Raw genomic sequence first — 23,731 nt, forward strand, 5'->3', positions numbered from 1 at the left:
GGGGTGATGGGAGTGGTGAACAAGGGGAGAGATTACACCAGGACATTTCTGTCATGGAAACAAGATATCAAGGCCAGTGCAACCCCAACATGATGGGCGACTACTGCTGGTTTCTGCAATGGGAGACAGCAGAGAGCCACAAATGCAAAAGCAAGTGCCTGAAACACTTCTGAAGTGTACATGTTGTGTGTTTGTGTGTTGTGTGTTGAACAAGGACTCAGGTGAATTATGTGTAATTGTATATGTTGTTGCAACATAAAACTACATTTTTGTAATGTCATGGAACTATGAGGCAAAAGTTAGTTATGTATAGAGATTACATAGTGACTGCGGAATAAAAGAATGTAGCTAATCGCGTCTATACGCGTAATTAACTTAAGATCCTGACATCCTAGGCAGAATCAGACTTCAGATTTGGTTTCAGCGCACTTGATTTAGTTTAGGACACATGGATTAGACCAAGTAGCAGACAATATTTATTTTTTTATCATGCAGTGTAATTGATTCTACCTTCTACTTTGCAGTCAAATCCATCTCCTTCATTTTCTCCTAAGGGTCGAGGATGAGTAGGTTTCATGATATCTTCCTTGGCACTCTCATTGCTGTCATAGATCCACTGGATAGAATCTTGCTATTTACAGAAACAAACAATAAAACCACAACATATTTAATTTACTATATTATTTTACCTGAATCAGTTACACATATGCACCATTTGTATTATTTCAAATACTCATTGTCATCTTGTGTTATTGAAGGTTTTTTTTTCTATTAAGACATTTTTTGAGAGAAAACTAATACACTTTCTTAAATGCTGCAGACAGTAATGAAGTTGTACACATGAGAACAGAAGCTTTTGGCTGGTACTTGTCATTCCTGAATGGTCCGATAACAATTACAGAGGTATTGTATGAATTATCTGATAGTTCAGCAGTTTGGGGAAAACGTTGATCTATTCTGACCTGCAGCAGTGAACAAAGACTGCAAATTATCACTGTGCAAACAAAGCATTTGTGCCTTTCTATGTTAATCCTTTTTACTACAAGTACATGCATGCCATCTTTCCATGCCACCTGCCCAGAGTCTCTAGTGAGAATTGGCTGTTAAAAATAGAACACAAATATGCCTGCAGTCCTAGTTGCCAATTAAATCTCTGTACCTTTCATTAAACAGTTTGGTTCTACCACTTTCACCACTGGTACTTTATTAGACATCACCAGCCACAGGCCCATGGATTTAATAGCATCAGATATATTTAACCATATTAAAAACGTGCCTAATAATGTAAAAATGTAGTACCTACATGGATTATTAACGCTCCTAGTAATTTCCCTGACAATACCTTTATATGCTTGTATCTCTAGTAGTACAGTATCATTCTTGATCATGTATTATTGAGAGTAAACTTCTAAAACTGGAACTGTTCAGATATTAAATCCTGGAGCCTGCAAAATCCTTGGCTGTGTTCAGAATTGTTTCTGTAGCTTCTTTACAAAGCTACAATATTACAATCTGACTTTGATGAGGGCCATCTCATTGGAGTGGTTAGATTAGAGTGGAAAACAAATTGGAGGTGATCAAACGGAATTGAGGGAATGATGGAGCACCAATTCTGGGTAAACATGATGTTTAGAAGAGAAGAAATGATGGGGGACAGGTTGGTAGATAGGAAAGGCAGTAGGATCCAGAGGTGTCTTTAGGATCTGCAATTAAGAACATACTCAAACATGGAAGGGAAAAGATCTGTTGATAGAGAAAGATTGGGGAAGGCAGTTGGGAAGAAAGAGATAAAATAAGGGATAATTTAGGATGCTACAGGATCAAAGTAGTTGGAAGAGTAGTAGTAGTAAGAAGAGTAAATTTCAAAAGCAGCGTGCAGAGAGTAGATTGCAAAGTGAAGCTGTTTGTAAAAGTTCTCCGTTGGAATGGGGGTGGGGTGGGGGGGGGGGGGGGGGGTTATATGAACTTTGGGGTGGAGTAAGGAATTAAAAGAAAAGATCAGGATGGACAAGTAAGACTCTTTAGCTGTTGATAGGGCCTAATTAACATCATGTGGGGACTTTTTTATACTTTGGAAAATGCTTACAGGTATTATACCTACACCCACATCCTTTTGCCAACGGGGAGCACAGCTTTGATAGCTTAACCAGATTGTTGGAAGGGCGGAGAGCAGAACCATAGAACTAAGGGCAGAGGCAATTCTGTTATTCTGGTGAACAGCTGACCACTCAGGGTGGTAGAAGAAAGGCAAAGTGAGTAGGGGTTGCAGGGAGAGGTCACAGTATGTTCAATGTTTCTGTTTTGCGTGTCTACATCAGTGTTGTAGTTAAATAATAAAACCTCAGCAGAGTGAGAAAAAAAAGTTTGTGAAATCTGGTAAGGAACAGAAGCAAGGATGAGGTCCAACATGTTATCATTACTCAATCACACACATAGTTATCTTACAATATGGTCCTTATTACACAAATATTTGTACTAAATTATTCTTTTGTTAAAAAGTATCCAGCATCAGATGATTTAGGTGTTTACCTGCATTGGTCTTCGATACTTCCTACAGGCAGTCACATGAGCAATGACACTGGCATGGCTCTCCTTACTGACATTAATCCCATTCACTTTGATGATGCACTGCCCTGGGTGCAGACCAGCAACCGCAGCCACTGTCCCTGCAGGCCAACATATAAGAAAATGAGCAATTTCAATTAAAATGACAACCCTGCTACTGATTTACAATCCAGCTGCTGATGAAGTAGAATATCTGAGTTTTAAGATGAGAAAAGCAATTTAAAAAGATGACAAGCTGACGAGATATATCAATTTAAGTACTTTAAAAAATATTTTAAACCAGTGTACTATGGGTAAGGTCAGAAGTACTGCAATGGCTGTTTTGCAACCCAGATGACACTGAGTAATTGGTTCTTTTCACCAAAAGCAATCCTAATTTAGTTGTAACGGTCATCTGTGCAGGAGAAGAAATTCTTCAATTTATCATCTGTAGCAAAAAACTGTAGTACAGAAATTGTCAGGTCCTCAAAGACTGGTGCACGTACATGATCAGTACTAACACAGCATAACTGGATGGGTAATTAACATAATATGTACAATAAAGCATCACATATACAAAAACTTTTTGTATTCTCTACATAGAATAAAAATAATTTTCTGATTGTCTTGTACACAACTGTTGCTTCATTTCACATTGCCGCTAAAATAAAAAAAAGAATATTGTGTGGCAGAGATTTTGTCATATGCATGTTTGTTCTGTTCTGAAAAAATGACCTAATTCATGGGCTTGATATAAGTAAATGAGTGTACAGGTAATGTCTGAGAGTGATCAATGGTCAGGAACATATAGAATAATGTCTTGCCTCATCATCAAGGCTACTTTACCTACTTTAATATTACAGACCAGGAAGAAGCTTGACATTCCTAATAAACTTAATAAGGATGTAACTTTAACTAATAATAGAGCCAATATGGGCATTATTAATCATGTGATTGCTTTTATGTCTGTACAATTCACTCATTATTTCACATGCACACCTAAATTAATAAGGACATAAACTAACAAAAAAAAAATCTGACACATGAATACTGCATGACCCCCCATCAATAGCTCATATTTAATATGATTATTTTATGTACAATGCTATTGGATTGCAATACTTAGAATGTATTATCAAGCAATTCTTTTAGTGTTTTGAGGTTAGACATTACGAATAAAACTTAACTGTACCTCTACCCACAGCATGTACAACAGATGGCCCAAATCCTCGAATCTGGAATCCAAGTCCCTCTGGGGAATCTGGAATTTTAACTGTCCTGGTGAACAAAAAAAGTAAATTATCGAGTTGTCACTTAAATTAAAATCTAGTGTGTAACATAAATTAATACATGGCAAGGATTTAATGCATGGCATAGCTGAAAACCAAAGTAAATGTTGATAACACTTGCCAAGGATTTTTCAATATATTGAGTCTATTTCAGGTCTGCTGGTTCCAGAAATGACATCAGTTTCATTGAATTGGCTGTAGTTCTTGTGATACAGGAATCGGAATAGATGATTTTACCAACAACAAATGTTAACACAGCATATTAATATCAATCTTTATTTACACTGATGTTCTGCATTTTATATATTAAAAGTAGCATTATTTTCATGAAACGTTCATTTGCCTTCTTTTTATTCATACATTTTCTATTCATACATACATAAATATACAGAGTTCTTCAAGAAGAAGTTGTTAAAATGACCCTAATGTATTTTGCTATATTTCTGGTTAATATTCTCAGCAAAAACGAAGAAACATTACAGAATTTGTGAAACAAGCATATCTTGCATATTTTGGTACTAAACTGGGGGACCAAGATAAGTATTGTGCTCCCCATGGCATGGTGAGAGCCCAAAAATCATCATAATGATTGTTATTTTTGTGCTGTGAATGTAAAAGTTTTCAATCGTTACAAGAAAATCAAGTGGGAGTACCCTGATTTGGAATCAGCAAGACGACCTATGCCGCATGGTGCTGATATTCCCATACCAGTGTTCAGTACACTCCCTGATATTCCTGTATCCGACATGGAGGACATACAGGGTTTGGAGTGTAATCCAGGAGTTAGCAGTGGAAGTGAATATGAAGGAAGTGTTTCATCAAACCAGCAGTTCTCCCAAGAAGAGCCCAATGATTTAATATGTGACCAAAGTCTGTCAAAACAAGCATCTGAACTTTTAGCATCAAGGCTAAAAGAAAAGAACTGTCTGCAGAAGTTAAAAAAACGGATTATAGGACAAGGGGTGTGACACTCCTACCATATTTCAGTGAACAGACTTTGTGTACTGTTGTAACATCCCTGGACTACTAGCCCGTATGGGAGTACCAGAATACCGAACAGAAGACTGACGGCTTTTCACAGACAGTTCCACTCGAAGTTTAAAATCTGTTTTTCTGGATAATGGCAACTGCTATGCATCAATTCCAATTGGTCACTCAACAAAACTTAAGGAAGAATATGAAAATATCAAAATGGTCTTATAAAAGCTTTGCCCTCATGAACACCAATGGTCCATATGTGTTGATTTAAAAATGGTGAACTTCTTACTTGGACAGCAAAGTGGATACCCAAAGTACCCATGTTTCATCTGCTTGTGGGATAGTAGAGTGATATGGCCTCCAAGGGAAAACATGAAAAAAGCATTAACGAGCCAATGGTTGACAAAGAAAAAATCTTTCTCCCTCCACTTCACATAAAGTTCGGATTTAATGAAGCAATTAGTTAGAGCTCTGAACAAGGACGGTGATTGCTTCAAATACATTTGTAGATTCTTCCCTGGATTCAGTTCTGAAAAATTAAAAGCTGGAATCTTTGGTGGACCCCAGATTCAGAAACTGATAAATGATTCAAATTTCACAAGTTACATGACTGAAACTGAAGCTTCTGCCTGGCACAGCTATGTCATGGTTGTCAAGAACTTCTTGGGTAACCATAAAGCACAAAATTATGAATAACTGGTACAAAACTTGCTCTTAAACTATAAAAATTTGGTTGCTACTATGAGCATAAAGCTACTCTATCTCCATAGCCTTTTGCAAAAATTCCAGAAAACCTTGGTGATTTCAGTGAGGAACAAGGGGAGAGGTTCCATCAAGATATAAAGATGGTGGAAGAAAGGTATCAGGGCAGATGAGATGGCAGACTACTGCTGGAGGCTTTAAATGTCATTGTCCTGATCATCAGCATAAAAGGAAATCATACAAACTGAGTTTTTAAATGACTTCTTTGTGATTAGTTCTGTAAATATACTGAATATAGAATATATTGACATTAAGTATTTCAAAAATTTAATTTTGTATACGTAGGCATATCTAGTTAATTTTGCTTAATTTTCATGTTTCATTAGTTTTCTATGAGGTTAATATTGAGGTCATTATTTCAAAAACTAGAGCCAATCTAGGAAAACTAATACTAATAAAAGTATTTATATTGGCCAAAGATTAACTATCAATTCCCAGCTATTATATAAAGGAAGCAAAAACGGGTCAGAATGCAGGTCAAATGGATAGAAGTGGTTTTAGATAATGTATCTTGCAAGCAAGAATAGGACTATGGCTTGCAGACAAACTAATTAAATACATGATGATATAATACATAATCCCCACACATTTTTTAGATGAACATTTCTGTGCTGAGCAATTCAATCAGGTATCAGGTATTCAGGTATCTATGACATGCAGATAGTATTCATGACAGGTTAATACTAACAGCATCAGATATCAATAGCATGTAGATAATACAGACCAACAGATATGATTAACATGCACAGATTATATATAACAATATTGCTAATGACAGCCAGTTATCAGTGACAAGTAGATTTTACCGACATGTAGTGACCTGCGACAAGCAGATATGAACATTTTCACTAATACACAGGTACCCCACTGACAGGCAGGTTTAAGTGACAGACAAATTAAATGACTGTCAGATTATAGTGATGAGCAAGTTATAGAGACAATCAAATAAGTGACAGGCAGTAAGTGGCAAGCAGGTAAAGGTAGACAGTAAGTAAAGGCTAGATAAGGGACAAGCAGTGATTGGTAGGTAGATAATTAACTGGCAAGTAAGTGACAGCCTATAATTGGCCAGTAGTGGTCAGAGACTGTGCCTAGCCAGTGTAATTGAAATGATAAAATACTTGTATTTAAATAATTCAAATTTATATATATATATATATATATATATATATATATATATATATATATATATATACAGTATTGGCATATCAGGAATATATTTGTGAAGGCCCAATTCAATTAATAAACCATTTATTGTCCTAAATGCTCCACTACCGCATGTATGGTACATTTGCTTTGGTTTTACTTTAACCAATTTCAATAAGAATTAGCGCTCTCTGTAAAAAATATCCCACCTCATCTGATGAAAAAACAACACTGCTTCAAAGCAACTTTTTTTTTTCTATTATTGTAATCATTGGAAAAATTTTGAGTAATTCCCTAAAGGAAATGACTGTGACTTTACAGGTGGTAATAGAATTAGAAAAAGCTACTGCAGAAACAATTAGCTATGGGAGCCAGAGTCCGTGGCCAATGGAAAATACAAGTCTGTACTTAGAACTGCAGGATATAAAAGAACAACATGGACTTAGTTGGAAAATACATTTAATTAAGTCAAGCTCCGGAAGAAAGATACTTGACTGGAGAGCAAAGGTTTTTCCACTTTTCAGGTCATTAGTTACTTCAACCCATCATTCCCTTTTTTGTTAAAAGATTTTTAAAAGGATGTATAATTAATTCTTTTTTTATTTTCTTTTACAACAAAAGGCAGGGCAACACAGGATGGAAAGAAAAATGTCAAAATTGGTTTGGGTTTATGGAAGTTATTTTAGGCTGATGAAAACACGTTCCTTACAGAGTTCTGAAGAAGAAAACAGAAAACTAAAATGCTTGGTACAGAGTTTTGAGGCTGATTGTGAGATTAGGTATGCAACTTATACATTTACCAACTAACACTCTCTACCTAGAATGCCTGATTTTATTGAAAACTCTAAACTGGCTGCTGGACCACCGTACAATCACCATAAACCTTCTTGAACAGGAAAAAACACTAAATTACTCAGATGGACCACCAATTGGCTAGTGATAGAGCACTTGATTGTTATGTGCCAAATTCACTCTTTCGAATTCAGACTCTTGTCATATGAACATGTAAAGAGAACATGTAAACATGTAAAAAGAACATTTGCCAGGGTTTGGCATGTGGTGGACCGAGTGGACAAACTACTGGGAGGGGCTCGACAGGACCCAGCTGTCTTGGTTCATGTTGGAACCAATGACAATATGGATGGAAGATGGAGGATCCTTTAAAATCAGTTTGGGGAACTAGGTTTCAAGCCGAAGAAAAGGACCTCCAAGGCTATATTCTCTGGAATATTGCCTGTGCCATGCGCAACACAGGAAAGGTAGAGGGAGCTTAGGCAGCTAAAAGTATGACTTAAGTCCTGGTGTAGAAGGGAAGGGTTTGGGTTCATAGAGCACTAGGCTGACTTTTCAGTGGGGTACAACCTGTATGCCAGAGATGGTTTGCACCTATTTAAACTAGGACAGAGGGGGGTGGAACAATCGAATAAGGTGGCAGAAAGGTTAGTCAGGGGTCAGACGCTAGTGGAGGGTGAATTGGGGATAGTTGGGGAGAGGACTATGGATAAGTGTAAGGAGCTTCCCATGTTACAAACATTGGATTGAGTAGTACTAGTTGTACTGAAAAACAAAATGATTTGGCAAACAATGATGGTAAAAGCAGCAATGGTTTAAAGACCCTGTTCACCAATGCTAGAAGTCCAGCAAACAGGATAGGGGAGTTGGAAGCCTTAATGAGTGAGGAGAATTATGACTTAGTTGGTATTGCTGAATCCTGGCTTTGTTCTTCGCATGACTGGGCTGTCAATATCCCTGGGTATACTCCTTCGTAAAGACAGAGTCAAACGAAAGGGTAGTGGTGTCTGTCTGTATGTGAGAAGTGATCTAAAAGTGAATGTGAAAGACGAAATTGTGGATGGAACAAGCGATGAGGTTAGGGCATTATGGGTGGAGTCTGCTATGGGCCCCCCAGTGCCATGAAAGAAATAGAAAATCAACTACCAGCACAGATAGAAAAAGCAGCAAAAAGTGTAGGGGTTTTAATCATGGGAGATTTCAACTACCCTGACACTGACTGGAGTAACGGCACTACAGGAAAAGCAAAATGGAGGAAAGTTGTGAATTTATTACAAGATAATGTTATGTTACAGTTTATAGAAGCCCCAACTAGAAATGATACTCTGCTGGACCTAGTTCTTTCTAACAAAGCAGAGCTTATAACAAATATGCATATAAAATAGAATCCGGGTAGCAGTGACCATAATATGATTTCATTTAATGTATACTGTAAACAGGAAGAAAAAACAGGAAAGATAAAAACATTTATTTTAAAGAGTGACTTGGACTGGGAGACAATATTGTCCTTAAAGAACAAAGAACAGAAATGGGAATGTTTCAAGTCTGTTCTACAAAAGCAAACTGAAAAATATGTTCCAATGGGTAATAAGTTTAAGAGGCTAAAATTAAAACCTATGTGGCTTACAGCTGATGTTACAAAAGCCATAAGAAACAAGAAAAGGGCATTCCAAAAATAAAAGAAAGGAAGGATCACCTTCATCATTTGAAACCTATAGAAGAATATAACAAAAGATGTAAAAAGGAGATAAAATGTGCAAAACTTCAAAATGAAAGACAGATTGCAAAAGAAAGTAAGGCAAACCCCCCAAATTTTTCAAATATATTATTAGCAAAAAGATCAGATCTGAGCATGTAGGCCCCTTAAAGAATGTTGCTAGGTTGGTAACTGGGGATAAAGAGAAGGCAGATTTACTAAACACTTTTTTTAGTTTTGTGAACACAAAGGAAAATGGCAGAGCTCAAGTCCAAATTCATAATAGCAATGTCACTGCCTTAAATGAGTCACAGTGGCTCAGAATTGACATGATTGAGAAACAGCTGGGAAAAATTAAGGTTGACAAAGCACCAAGACCTGATGGATTACATCCATGTTTCCTCAAAGAGCTGAGCTATTTTTGTTTCAAAGCCATTATTTCTATGTGCCAATGTGGTTCCTATCTTCAAAAAGGGAGCAAAGTCATTACCAGGTAACTACAGACCCGTTAGTTTAACATCCATAGTTGGAAAGGTCTTAGAAAGTTTGATAAAGAACCGCATAGAGGAGTTTCTGCAGAAGTTGTCAAACAAATTTACTCTCTTTTTATGAGGAAGTAAGTAAACAGTTAGACAGTGGAGTAGCAGTTGATATAGTGTACTTGGACGTTGCTAAAGCATTTTACACTGTACCCCACAGGCGGGTAATATGCAAGTTAGGGTCGATAGGTTTAGAAAAGTCAATCTGTAAATGGATAGAGAACTGGCTTAAAGATCGCACCCGGAGAGTTGTAATTAATGATTCATACTCTGAATGGTCTAGGGTTATTAGTGGTGTACCCCAGGGTTCAGTGTTGGGACCTTTACTGTTTAACATCTTTTTAAATGATATAGAGTTTGGGATTAAAAGTACCATTTCTGTGTTTGCAGATGACACCAAACTATGTAATGGAATTAAGTCCATACAGGATGTCTATAATCTACAAGCAGACCTGGATGTACTGTTTGATTGGGCAGCCAAGTGGCAAATGACATTTAATATAGATAAATGTAAAGTTATGCACTTGGGAGCTAACAACATGCATGCTTCATACTGTCTAGGGGGAATACATTTGGGGGAGTCAGAAAAGGATCCTGGGGTTCTGGTAGATCATAGACTTAATACCAGCATGCAATGCCAAGCTGCAATATCTAAAGCTAGTAAAGTACTTTCTTGTATTAAAAGAGGAATAGACTGCAGAAATTGAGACCTAATCCTGCCCCTGTACAAAGCATTGGTCAGACCACATCTGGAATATGCAGTCCAGTTTTGGGCACCAGTTCACAAAAAGGACATTGTTGAATTGGAGAGATGCAGAGAAGGGCAACTAAACTAATAAAAGGAATGGAGGAGCTCAGCTATGAGGAGAGATTAGCTGAACTGAATCTATTCTCCCTTTAGAAGAGACGTTTAAGGGGGGAAATGATCACCCTGTATAAATATATAAACGCTCCATATAGTGAACTCTCTTACCCATTATTCACTTAGAGAATATTACAAAGAACTAGGGGGCACTATTTGCGTCTGGAGGAAAAGAAGTTTAATCTCCAGATAAGGAAGGGATTCTTCTCTGTAAGGTCTGTGAAAATGTGGAATCAGCTCCCCCAGGAAGAAGTTTCAGCAACTACTATAGATTGCTTTAAGAAAAAGCTGGATGTTTTTATAGAAGCACAGAATATACCTTTGTATTAAGGCTTTAAAGTAAAAATAACAGTGACTGTTGATCCAGGGAAGATCCGATTGCCTCATGGAATCAGGAAGGAATTTTTTCCCCTGTTGAAGCAAATTGTACCAGGGTTTTTTTTGCCTTCCTCAACTATGGACCAACTATGTCTACAGGGTTTTATATCTGGGATATGTTTATTTCCCTAGTGGTTGAACTTGGTGGACATTTTTCAACCTAACCTACTATGTAACTATGTAAAGACTCTTCAACTGCCCTGGAAGAATCTGGTCATGGGTCACAGTACAATCTGAAGCAGGGAGCAATACTATTACACCCTTGTTCACTATGAGCAACAAGTGATTTCTCTGCTGCTGTCTTACACATTTCCAGGTCACTCAGAACTAAAGTTTTCTAATTAGCAGATCTCTTGCTCCCTACTTATTGCATTCCCTGCTAAGTCTTGAACTTTACTTCCAAACAGAGAGCAAATCTCTTTCTTTACAGAATGTTTAAAGGACAGGAAAACCAACTTAAAATGTGAACACTTTTGTTCTGATGCACATAGAATATATACAGCATTAAAGTTTTTATGCTCTGCTTTCAGTCTTGATGGAGTGGCAATAAACACAAAATCCAGCTAATGCCAAGTTTTGCAGTGAGGAATTGAATCATCCATGTTTATTGTCATACTATCCATTCTGGCACACTTTCAGTTTACTTTGTAATGCAATAACATAGGTTTCTACAGCATCCAAATTCCCTTTAGGCTACTAACACCAATATTTGTGTTAAGACTGAGCTGATGTTATATTTGATATTGACTTCTACAAAAGGTTCCTTATGCTCTAAAATGGGGAAGCACGTCTCCAAATGGCAGTGTGCAAACTGATCACGGTAAGTGAAAATTCTAGCCTAACTAGTAATAATGCAAAATCTTTGGCACCCCTTTTTCTACCCCTTTACCCTAACTCTTATCTTGTATTCGTTGATAGTTGAATTGGTGTCACACCTCAAGAGCACTCCTCTCATCTTATCACCATTGGAACCACCAGGCCACATCCCCACCTTTAGGTTTCTAATAAAACCTTGATCTCAGTACTGCAAGTTTGTGTGTGCTTTAGTGATTACGGGACTTTTTTTTTTTACTATGCATGCAATTTACAAGCTAAATAAAAAATACTTCTTTTGGCATAAACAGCTAATTTTTATTGTAATTTTTATTGCTAATTTTTATTGCCCATTGTATACTGATTATATAGCTGTATTATTTCCTTTGCATTAGACTTCCATCTGTCCAACACAATTCTCTGAAGTTTGAAAACACAGTGTTCAATTATGATTCACTGTGGGAAGCAGCATCTGACCTTCTATATAGCAGCTTTTCTATTGCTTAGACTAAAAACTAAACAAAATAATTAAGCATATTCTACACTATAGCATTGTTCACTTGCCAATAAACTGTTTATGAAACTTTAAAAATGAACTGTGCTATTTTAAACAATTACACAATCCAAGTAAATTGCCTGTTGCTTGATCTGTTAAACACATGTATTGTATTGCCAAAGTTCTATGGTTCTGAAGCAACACATGCAGACTTGCCAGTAACGCTTGCCAGGGTAGCTGCAATAATCATGGCACCCCAGTCTATGTGACAGCAAACTCAGGATTTTTGACGAAATGCATGTTTGATATGCTATAAAGGTAATTATATCTCAGCCACCCTGCACAAACACCATTTAAAAAATGTATGTTTTTCAGATACATTAAACCACTCTTTATTATTGTTTATAAAAATGTAAAAAAAATGTTTTCAGTACATCTCAGTAGAAGCATTCACATTTTTCTGTGATTATTCCCTAAAAGCCCCTGCTAGTACAGACCAATACCTGAATTGCAAGAGATGCACTCAGTTCTTACGTCCTATTGACAATGATCAGGCTATGATTCTGTAGCCTGATCTTTTCTTGTGGCCCATTTATGCCTTAAAGTGGAACTGATTTGACTAATGTGGGTGAAATGGGGGTCAACATTTGCTATAATAAAAAAGAAAGGATACTAGCAAATCCTAGTGGACTTACAAGGTTGCCGTCCCTCTCCATCCAAGCCTGTCACTTCTCCAGCAACATGGTAATGTTCAGCCACTAGGTAGTAATTGATTATGTAACTATTTAGCATGAAAGTTGGAGTTACATTTGTCCTGGCACCCAGCTCTATCCTTTTCATCTTAATGCCATGAGTGTATATCACCTTGAACATGTTCCATAGGCAGTGTGTAAGCAAAAGACATTGCTGGGAGAAAGGTGAAGGTTTTTTTTGGAAGGGGAAGGCAATACAAACATTTCTTGTACAAGTGTCAAACAAAACAATAAACTTTTGGGTAAAGATACATCAATGTAACAGGCTCCAAACCATACATTTTTAAATCAGTTCTGCTCATAAATATATTTACATTCAGTTGTTTTTGTATGCACCTGATTAATATCCTTGTTAGTCAGTTAGTGAGCTGGAAAGTTTTTCATTAATGAATGTGTTATCCACCCTAACCTCATGATAAGGAAGGATCTGTTTCTTCCAATGATTAGCTATTGTTTGTTTAGCCACCATTAGGATATAGGTGTACAGTTTAAATTGTGTATTAGTGAGAATTGAGGGCTTGAAGTGTAGCAAGAGCCAGCTGGGGATCCTTAGGTATTTGTACTCAGATAACTTTCTTTAATGAATTGGCAGGTCCACCACACATGCATTTCAGTACCCTGTTCCCCACAACCTCTAAAAAAGTCTGGTGTTGTGTTGGGAGAAACGTTTCAAGGTAGTTGGTACCATGGATACCATGAATCATGATCTTGAATGCTGATTCTAGCGTGGTGATGTTGGAGGAACATAATGCCATCCTGAACCACATACAAAACCACTCCACACTGGATATTGAGCCCTTCAGATCTTTTTTTCTATTGAACTGTATAGGAATGTCCCCTGGCCCTGTTGGTTTTTCTTTGGTTTTGTATATATAGTATTATTTTAGAAGCCAGGGGAGTCCTTAAACACGTGTGCTTCAGAACTTACAGTTTTGTCTAGACACTTCCATTGCGAAATAAGGATGTGATCCAGTGTCTGTGCTGTAAATAGCAAAAATATTCCTTACCAGGGGCTTTGCCAGTTGAGTGAATCTCTTCCCATGAAAGGGGAAGGATTTTTTGGAAGAACAGACAAAAGAACTCTAGCTTCCAGCAATCCTCACTCAATAGGATCATGGAGTGTTGCTATTGTTGCTTTTGGAGACAAGGATTGGTATGGTAGCCGTGGAGTCTGGATCTTTAAAAGCTAGTCAACAATGAAAGCTTTCAAATAATTATCCTTGACTAATAATCACTAAATTCATTTTAATAACTTTACATAACTCTAGTGATAGCCACTGTTTATAACTCAGTATAAATATTTCTTCTGGACTGATAGGACAAAAAAGATCATACCTTATATGTTTTGGTAATTCCCTAAGTCAATTCTTTTAAATTGTAGGTCTAACAAATAGCATGCTGGGACTTTTTAAAGTTTTTCTGCAGTAAATGTGCTCACACCAGCTTTAATGATTTACCTTCTTAATAACAAAGAGGTTCATCTACATTTACAGTAAAATAACCCTTCAATGCTACATCAAGGTGTGTCTGGCCTGTGTCCTAACATAGAAATGATGGCAGCTGACTTACTCTCTGGGTTTTGTGCTCATGAGAATCCTTAAAGGTTTTCTGCTGTTCAAGCAAGTTCTCAGAAAACAATCCACTTCATGGAACGGCCTCAAGAAAACAAGGTCACCATTCACAGCGTAGATTTTTTTACCGATTGCCATTCCTGACAACTAGAAGCAAAAAGGACAAAATATTTTTTTTAACAAGAGCAAATCTCTTCACAATGAATTCAAAAGGGTTCAATGTGTTACAACAACAAAATACCGCAGCTGTGAATTCCCTGCGACATTAAGCAAGATAATTGCTGTTACACTTCAAGATTTTTCTCTTCTTGAACAGAGCAATACATTTTAACTGATGAGCTGGATGAGATAAAATATTTAGCTTGCTTCTGGAGAATGGGGAAATATATACCATTCCGAAATAGGCAAATCTAATTCTGATTTATATGTTAAGAGGATGTAAATTATTTTGATATATATGGTAGACAAATTTTCTTAAACCAGTTTCTTGGGACAAAAGCAGCACCGTACAAGAGCACTGCAACACCTATGACCCTGTATTTGTTGTCTATTGATTTTTACAGCAACAACAAATCAATAGACAATAAAGACTTTTACAATATTATTTAGCTAGCTGTTTTAACTGAACTGTTTTAATTGAAGTAAATTATATGGAATTATGAAACATTTGGTTTACTAGGTTCTGCAATAATAATCTTTTTGTAGCTGAAATAGAAGGAGCTTTCTCTTTCTGCATTATTGCAATTAAAAAACATATATTACAACATAGGTAAACATACAAAGACTGCATCTTTTGGTTTATAATGTTCTTATAATAATCCTATATATGCACCGGGCCCAGCCAGTCAATGCCAGTCTTATTCTTAAGGTGAAGTTTTATTTTTTTACCCTGTAGAGAACCCAAAGGAACATTTGACATGTGACATCTCCTCCTCCTGCTGCAGAATGAGTAACAAATATTGGAGATGGATATTAGAGAGCCACAAAGTCAAGTGTGGGAATCACACGGCTGGAGTTAAGTTAAATAATAGTGAGTAGTCAAATATCTAACTTTGACAAAATATTGGCACATTAGGAAACATCCTTGATTATGAAAATAATAATAAATGCATTGGTTACTACATTGGTTATTGTTTTTAGCTTCCTGCCTTCAACACCAGTTCTCATTTAAAAATTAAAGTTGAAATAACACATGAACAACATTTACCAATTAAGTAACTAAACATTCTATAGAAACTGAAAATATTATGATACCATGTTACCTCAGCATTAGATCCTCGTTCAATGTATTTCACTATAGGTACTTTATTTTTATCTTCCAGACCAAAGCCATAGCTTCCATCACTGGGCTTTATCTGCAAAACCACATATACTGTTGTTTCAATAGCAATACAGACAGGCAGCATTATCACACTATCTTCAGAAGAAATCGCACACATCCAGTCAGAGTATGTATATGATCATAGGCATAAGTAAAAATGTGATAATGTTATTGGAAATTATGCTATTAAATATGAGAACTACTATATATGTTTAAAGCAATTTATTTTTGGTATTGTAGGTCTCTATATTCCTGATGAAGTGGCCTATGTTCCGTGAAACGCGTACACTGCTATTGAAGACCATAAGCAAATTGGATATGTAACTTCAATTTGAAATTGTTTTATATAGGTTTATTTGTTACAAATAAAGTGCATTCATATAATTTTACTACAGAATGGTCAATTGTTAGGATATTAGGATTAATACTTGCCGGTAAAATCCCATAAGCTTCCTTTTGCAAAATATAATGTTAATTTAGGAATGTGGCATTGTTTAATCGTACATGAAAGATAACTATACCAGTACGTGTATATGTTCACATTGGCACAAATTCTAGGCTCTTATGGCAATATTAACAACAAAGGACATTAAAAATGTTGTGATATGTCTTTTCTGCCAAAAAAACTCTATCCTACTTCTCCCAGCAGTTTTATTTTTTTTTGAGTGTGCACCTCCTGTATCACATATAATGTAGGAGAAGTTGTAGGAAGCCAAGAATTGTGTTGGGTAACCCCAGCACATGTACAGCAGTGACATCATTGGCTTTCCCCTTGTCTAAAGAGAAAAAAGCTAGTCTGGTGGTGGAGGGGAAGATAGATATTGCAGCATTGCGTACCAATTAGCACAAGAGATGGGCAAATCCAGATAAAGGGCTTCATAATGTGCACATATGTTATTGCACTATCATTTCTATAAATCCAGAATCTAAGAATACTTATACCCAAAAGTGAATATTTGCAAAATAAGAATACAATATCTCAGACCTATATGTGCTCTTAAATTGACCCAACTAGGACAAGTTAACTCAGTTGTTAGCACGTAGGCAGCACAGTGGCTCAGTGGTTAGCACTCCAGCCTTTGCAGCGCTGGGTCCCAGGTTCGAATCTCTGCCAGGACTCTATCTGCATGGAGTTTGCAGGTTCTCCCCGTGTTTGTGTGGGTTCCCTTTAGTTACTCTGGTTTCCGCCCACATTCCAAAAACATGCGCTTAGGTTAATTGTCTCCACCCCCAAACAAAAAAAAATTGACCTTCGACTGTATTACTGACATATAACTGAGGTAGGGACATTAGATTGTGAGCCCCTTTGAGGGACAGTTAGTGATATAACTATGGACTATGTAAAGCGATACATATTATGTCGGCGCTATATAAATACTGTGTAATATTATTAACAATTAGCTCCATCATGGAATGCATCCAGATTTGTAATATAAATACTTACCAAAAGAGATTTAGCAATAACATTCTCAACAATCTTTAGGTCATGTTTCATGAGTCTATGTTTCATATTGGAACCCTCCATTTCCTCATCAGAGAAGAATCGAAACAAGAGAGGCTCATCCTTGAACTCACTCTTCTCCAATACTGAACATGTGGATATCAAGAACATAAAAAACATAATGATAACAGTGTACATAGCTGTAGACTTTACATAACATAAATGTAAAAAACACTGGAGTATCATTAAAATAAAAATGTTTAGCGGACATTGACCTAATTTAAAAACAAGAACCACTCATGAAAAAAATGTAATGGAACCTTTCTAATACTTCCTTTTAATTCCTCTGGGAAGCCATCCTAATAATGTCAAATATGAACTTCTTTCACACTGATATTTCTGGAATGTTTCAAAAAAGAATGAATTTGGGGCCTCCCTATCCTGGGAATTTAATTCAAGACTAATTCATTTAGGGTTACTAACATAAAGCGTATAATGGAAATCACATCCTACCATCCATCTTTTAGGGTAGTTTATTTTATAAAGCACATATTCTTTTATTGTCCCTAACAAGGTTTTTGATCCAATGTGCAGTTAGGCTTACCTAAGATTCCAAAACAGATTGGAAATCAAATAAAAGTAGTCCAGGCCTTATGTATCGTTAAACAATATTGCCTCTCTTCTTTTCTATATTGCATGTAGAGTAGGGAAGTAGCTATCATAGGTTTGGTGAGGATTTGAGTACCATCAAATTTAGATTGAAGTCTAGGACCATTGTCTTTAGCAGTAAACTGAATTTTTGAATGTACATTCAGTGGAATGTCATAGCTGCTATGCATTGTATACGTTACAACTAAAATAAAAGAGAATAAATCCACTGTCATACCATGATGCATGAATCCATTGTCACATAGTGCCACACCAAGAATGATGGCTTCCTCTCTTGTCCGGCAGTCTCCCTGCAATATTTTTTACATTGTAACAGCAACTCATATTTAGTGTGCAACTACATAAACATATAGGAATCAAATGTCATTTTATATCACAAGAGTCATATCTCAAATAATATTAGATGCAGCAAAACAAAGGCATGCCTATAATCACACTTTTGTGACAAGTACAACAAAACACATCCATTATAATTGCCTTGATGTGTTAAAAACTTAAAGGGAACCTCAGCAAAACCTTTATATTATTGGAGACGGTAAAAAATGGCTCAATCGTTTGTTTTTTTATTGCTGTTGGTATCAATATAGGACAAACAACACAGGAAATAAAGGGATTTTTTTTTAAGGATAAGGACAGAAACAAAGCATATCTAAGCTTAAAACTAAAGATGTAATATATTGCAGTTCATAGATGTGGTAGCTCAATTATTTTTTATTTCTTAGACTAAGAATATGTTCAACAGGGACAGAAAAAATGTTTATTGAACCAGAAATGCCAGGTACTTTTTGTGAGTGGTAAAAAGCACAAACAATCCTATATCACAGTTGTAAACTAGTACTTTCATGAATTCACCATGTAATAGAGACAAACATAGGTAGATATGTTTAAGGTTACACTGTGTGATCACCACAGCTCCCTCCACAAATTTAGAATAGGAGAGAGTATAGCCACCCAAGGACAATTTGTCATTTGTAGGATCACCAAGTGAAAAGAAAAGGGCAAACGCTGGAATAAAGGAACTAAGGAAACCACTATATCCAAGGAATGGCAAGCTGCAATACATGACACTGTATTTGGATTTTGATGCATAAAGTTTAAAGCTTTACAGTAGTTCTGACCCTTCGTAACACTATTGTATTAACGTCTGTGCTATCCTCCTGTACTAGTAAGAGAGTAAAGTAAATGTCAAATAAATTAATTGTCAAAGGAACATGATGTAGAGTCTAACCCAAATGTGTTCTATGCAAAACTATTCTATATTAAAACTCTCTTTTAAACAGGAGTTGTCAGCCTATACTGTTACACTGCCTTAATACAAATGTCATACTGTAGAAAAGAAAACTCTTGTACTGAATCATTTTTAAGGTCATTTGTTAGATTATATATTTAATAACATAGTGAAGAAGAATAATATTCAGTAACCCATTGTAACAAAAATTCTGCTTTGTAATTGAAACTAAGTTTTGTTTGGTTTCTGTGTTTTACTGCCTTTTAATTTGTACAAATAAATATATAAACTCCTCTTACCTGAGCTATAAGCCAATCTATCAGCTTATTTGCCATAACCACTGATTTATAGGTTCGCAGATGGTAGTCTTTATCCCTAAAAGAGAAATACATTTTTAGGTATTGTTATGCCATTGTTTAAATTAATGTTTTAAGAGATATATTTTTTGTAATAGTACAAACATCATGAACATTTTTGGGATAGTCTAACAAAAACATTTACTAATGACACACTTGGTAATGTTTTAAAGCATAAATCCATATTTTTGGAATGACCCGTTGGGTCTACAAGGACCACATGGACATTTGTTAATTTTACAGAAAAGCCTGCAGACTTGTTGATGTTGAGTGTTATTATTATCAATAATATCATCGATAATAAACTATTTATAAAGCACCAACATATTATACAGGTCTGTACATTAAATAGGGGTTGCAAATGACAGACAGATGCAAACAACGACAAGAGGATGTTATATTCTGTGGCCAATGTAGATGCAAGCTCGGCAAAAGCCTTTGTTATTTTACGTGGCCTCAAAGGTTTGAATATTGCTTTAAATAGTATCAGTGGTTTTTGGAAGTTTGTGGTAAATATAAAAAATTGTAAAACTTTATAAACCAGAGAAGCACAGCCACCAAATACAAATAACAATCCTGAAGAAACTGCAGAGCAGGCTACTTTGCAGAACTACAAGAATGCTTGAGGATTCATAAGTTATTGTCTGACGCTCAGCAGTTGAGAAACAGATTTTGAATGCTGGATAGCTAATCTATGCTAGCAATCAAATATGTACAATTGTGTATTGTCAGAGAAACCCTAGGTCACTCTTTAGAGAACCATTACTTTGCATTTCCAAGTGCAGTCGCCCGAGTCATTACATTGGCTTGACATAATGTTTGGCATGAGAACACTGCTGCTAGCAAAATAAAATAGATCTGTATTGCTTACTGGCTGTGTGTAAAACATAACAGACATCTTTTTCAGAAGGAACATGCGGCATTCATTTCTCCAAGAGCACACACTGGTAATCTCTCCCGTACTTTTATTCTTGGCACGTTTGCTGCCTCATCCAAGTTATACAGTCTCACAAGTGTACTCCGTTCTCTCTCAAGGGTATCTTATAGGCAGCTCGGTCTCTGTGCCTTCAGCCAAACTGAATGAAGCTTTCTTTTATACATTTTATAGGCTCTGCCAAACTGAATGCTATTTTCCCCATCTTTTGTGTTATTAAAGCAAATTTGCATTGAAACAGCATCTCCAAGTTCATAGTATATAGCACCTATAAAGGTAAGGTAGGTAGCTATTGTACTTGGATGCTACGGTACTTAACGGTTTAATGTCAAAGGTTTTAAGCTCCTACAACTCAAACTAAACACAACCTTCCCACAGCACTCCAACAATAGAAAGCTGCTTTGTAGTTCGGAATTAGATTTGATGCTATTGTACTGCTTTGTTGGCATCACACTGGGATGGAAGGATGGGTTCATTACAGTACTGCAAAGTCAGTATCTGTCAAATCTGTCTATTTAATTCAAGGTATGGGAATTTGGTATGGGAAGTTTTAGGTCCATTTTTATTCTCTTAAGTTTTGTGCTCTTGATCAGCTTTAACACCATTATGTTATAGGTTGGAGAGCTAGAAGATATATACACAGCTAATCAACATAATTACATCTGAGCAGGACCTGTTTAATGCATTACTTTAATTTCCTCATAGGGTCACCTTAATACATAGCTATGCATGGCTATTCACAGTTTGTTTTGTAACAAGTGAAATCTTGAAGTGCAAACTCGGCCACAATGCTTTTTCTACTCTTGTATTAAGTGGAACGGGATTAAAACATCAGTCAGGCTTCTATTGCTGTCTTTTCTTAATGCACTGTTCGTCCCATGGACCATATTCACTGGAAGAAAGGTGATTAAAAACAGTGATATTTGTTCCAGTGATGATTTTCAGACATGGTTTTTCACCTAATGACGCCTTTGAAGGATAAATGATGTGAAGTGAAATCCCTTTCATGGGGGCATAGATAGTAAACCTGCCAGGATCATAACGTTTTCCCATTACATGCAAACTTACCAATATCTTTTATTTGAATGTACTAGGGAGCATATTTAGAAATGTTTTCAACCAGAATTCACATTTTTTTCTAATTGGATTAAAATGGAAAATTTTGTCAGTCTTTGGAGAAAGTTGTGTGAATCTTGGGTAAAAACAATTATAAGCAAACATCTAAACGTTTTGGTACAAGTGCTTTCAGTTGAAGATTTATGACAATAAAACAGCTTTATTAGCACATGCATAAAATTTGTTTCTTGACCTTTTTTTACATAGGGGAACCCCTTGAAATAACTTTCATATCTACAAGGAACCTCTGCTATTACTACTATATCCACAACTCCCAGTATATTAGTGTGGTAGTCAGTGGGAAAAATGCTTCTTACACTGTTGCCTATTTGTAAGAATGCCATAACAGAATGGTCTCGGTGGTAACTGACCTGAAAGGTTCCTCTAGAGGACCCTTGGGTTCCCCAGGACCATGGTTGAGAAACACTGCATAGAACAGAACAAGTTGGCTAGACATTTACCAAAGTTCACCATCTCTATTAGGTCAAACTCCTTGACATATTCCCAGTGGAAATTGCATTTCCTGAGAACACTCAACCCCTTCTCTACACTATCTTTACCTTTTTAACTAGAGGGAGCCCATGAAATACATTTCAGATTTCAGAGAACCTGTGTAAATAACAATATCCACAATTTACAATACATTGGCCTGGTCAGTGGGAAGAATGCCTCTCACATTGTTGTCAATTGGGGAGAATGCAGCCATTACAGACTGGTTTCAGTGGTAACTGACCTGAATGATTCAAACTGCTCACTGCCCAAGAAACCCCTAGCAACCACTGGATGAAACCTGGTTGAGAAACACTGCTCTAGATTATCTAAAAATTAATATTTACCTCTATACTTCCCCATACCTATGTTACCATAGCACATATGACAGTAAAAAGTCAGAATTATTACCATAGCTGATTAAATACTCGAAAGGTTGTTAACCACTATGGGGACTTTTAGTGGCATATACAATTTTGAGTCAAAATTTATTATTTTAAGAACATAATAATGTTTTACTGTCCCTAACAAGGTTTTTGATCCAATGTGCAGTTAAAGAAATACAAAAAAGTAAAGCTTCTATATAGCCCCTCAGTGGTTGTCAACAGTTAAAGTTTTTATATTATATGATTAATGGTTAAGGGATGGCCATACTGCTGTTTTAGCACTTGTTTTCTACATTATTATTGACATAGGTGGACAAAAACAGCATGTAAAAACTATAGACCATATTGTTTCATGTCCCTAAGGCTTATAGATATACAGCCACCTATGAAGGAAAAGCTGGACATGCGGTAATTCATTATTTAGACATAAGGTTTAATTTATATAGCTAACACACCAGGATAAGGATCCTTATTTTCCTAACTCCTATAATATGTGAAAATTACAGTCATATGTCTAAAACAAAGATCATTATCCTTATGTTAAAGTTTTGTAAATTGAGACTAAACCGTGTTTTGCTGAGTCTGCCATGTTAAACAATTCCTTGTTTTGTGCAGGAGCAGAGCAGGGGTTTATATAAAGGACACCCAATCCATTCATTTTTCACTGTTGATTGCTGGACAATTGCAGAATGAATGTAATAGGTAAAAGCAGCTTCAGACATAACTGTCTGCTATACAACACTTATCCGGCTTCATATTAGACATTTTCAATTTTTGTTAAGCATAGGCTAAATCCTTGTTGATAATCTTCTAATCAGCATACCTAGATATCATCTATATTAAATACTGCCCTTAGCCCATTGTCAGGGATAATGATGAGCTATACATAGAACAATGAGGTGAGAAATCATCTAAAGCTAACAGTCACAGTAATGCAATAGGAAGAGGATTCTCTGCACTGTGCTCTTCATAATTCAACAGAATTGTTCCACACAATGACATGCCAATGGGAACATTAGGCTGCCTGTACAAACCTCCTGCTAATTCACTGAGTTGCCATTTGTATCTGACCCAATTCAGAAGTCATGAGGGATTTTCTTTTCTTCCTTTTACCTGCTCTAAACCGAAACCCTAGCAAGTTTCATTTTTTAAGAGTACCAGTCAAAATGGGTA

At 36.2% G+C, this 23,731-nt stretch overlaps 1 protein-coding gene across 1 annotated transcript in view; it reads right to left on the reverse strand.

Moving 5' to 3' along the window:
* Positions 1 to 23,731, reverse strand: part of PREX2 (phosphatidylinositol-3,4,5-trisphosphate dependent Rac exchange factor 2) — a 180,269-nt gene that overhangs the window by 83,427 nt on the left and 73,111 nt on the right. The window contains exons 14-21 of the mRNA XM_072411080.1: positions 19,577 to 19,652; positions 18,267 to 18,339; positions 17,384 to 17,526; positions 15,881 to 15,973; positions 14,617 to 14,765; positions 3,737 to 3,822; positions 2,530 to 2,666; positions 511 to 631 (exon numbers count right to left, since the gene is read on the reverse strand). Of these exons, the coding sequence (XP_072267181.1) occupies positions 511 to 631; positions 2,530 to 2,666; positions 3,737 to 3,822; positions 14,617 to 14,765; positions 15,881 to 15,973; positions 17,384 to 17,526; positions 18,267 to 18,339; positions 19,577 to 19,652 (878 nt within the window). The remainder of the gene's footprint in view (positions 1 to 510; positions 632 to 2,529; positions 2,667 to 3,736; positions 3,823 to 14,616; positions 14,766 to 15,880; positions 15,974 to 17,383; positions 17,527 to 18,266; positions 18,340 to 19,576; positions 19,653 to 23,731) is intronic.

This window comes from Pyxicephalus adspersus, chromosome 5 (assembly GCF_032062135.1).
Source record: "Pyxicephalus adspersus chromosome 5, UCB_Pads_2.0, whole genome shotgun sequence".
Classification (NCBI taxonomy): domain Eukaryota; kingdom Metazoa; phylum Chordata; class Amphibia; order Anura; family Pyxicephalidae; genus Pyxicephalus; species Pyxicephalus adspersus.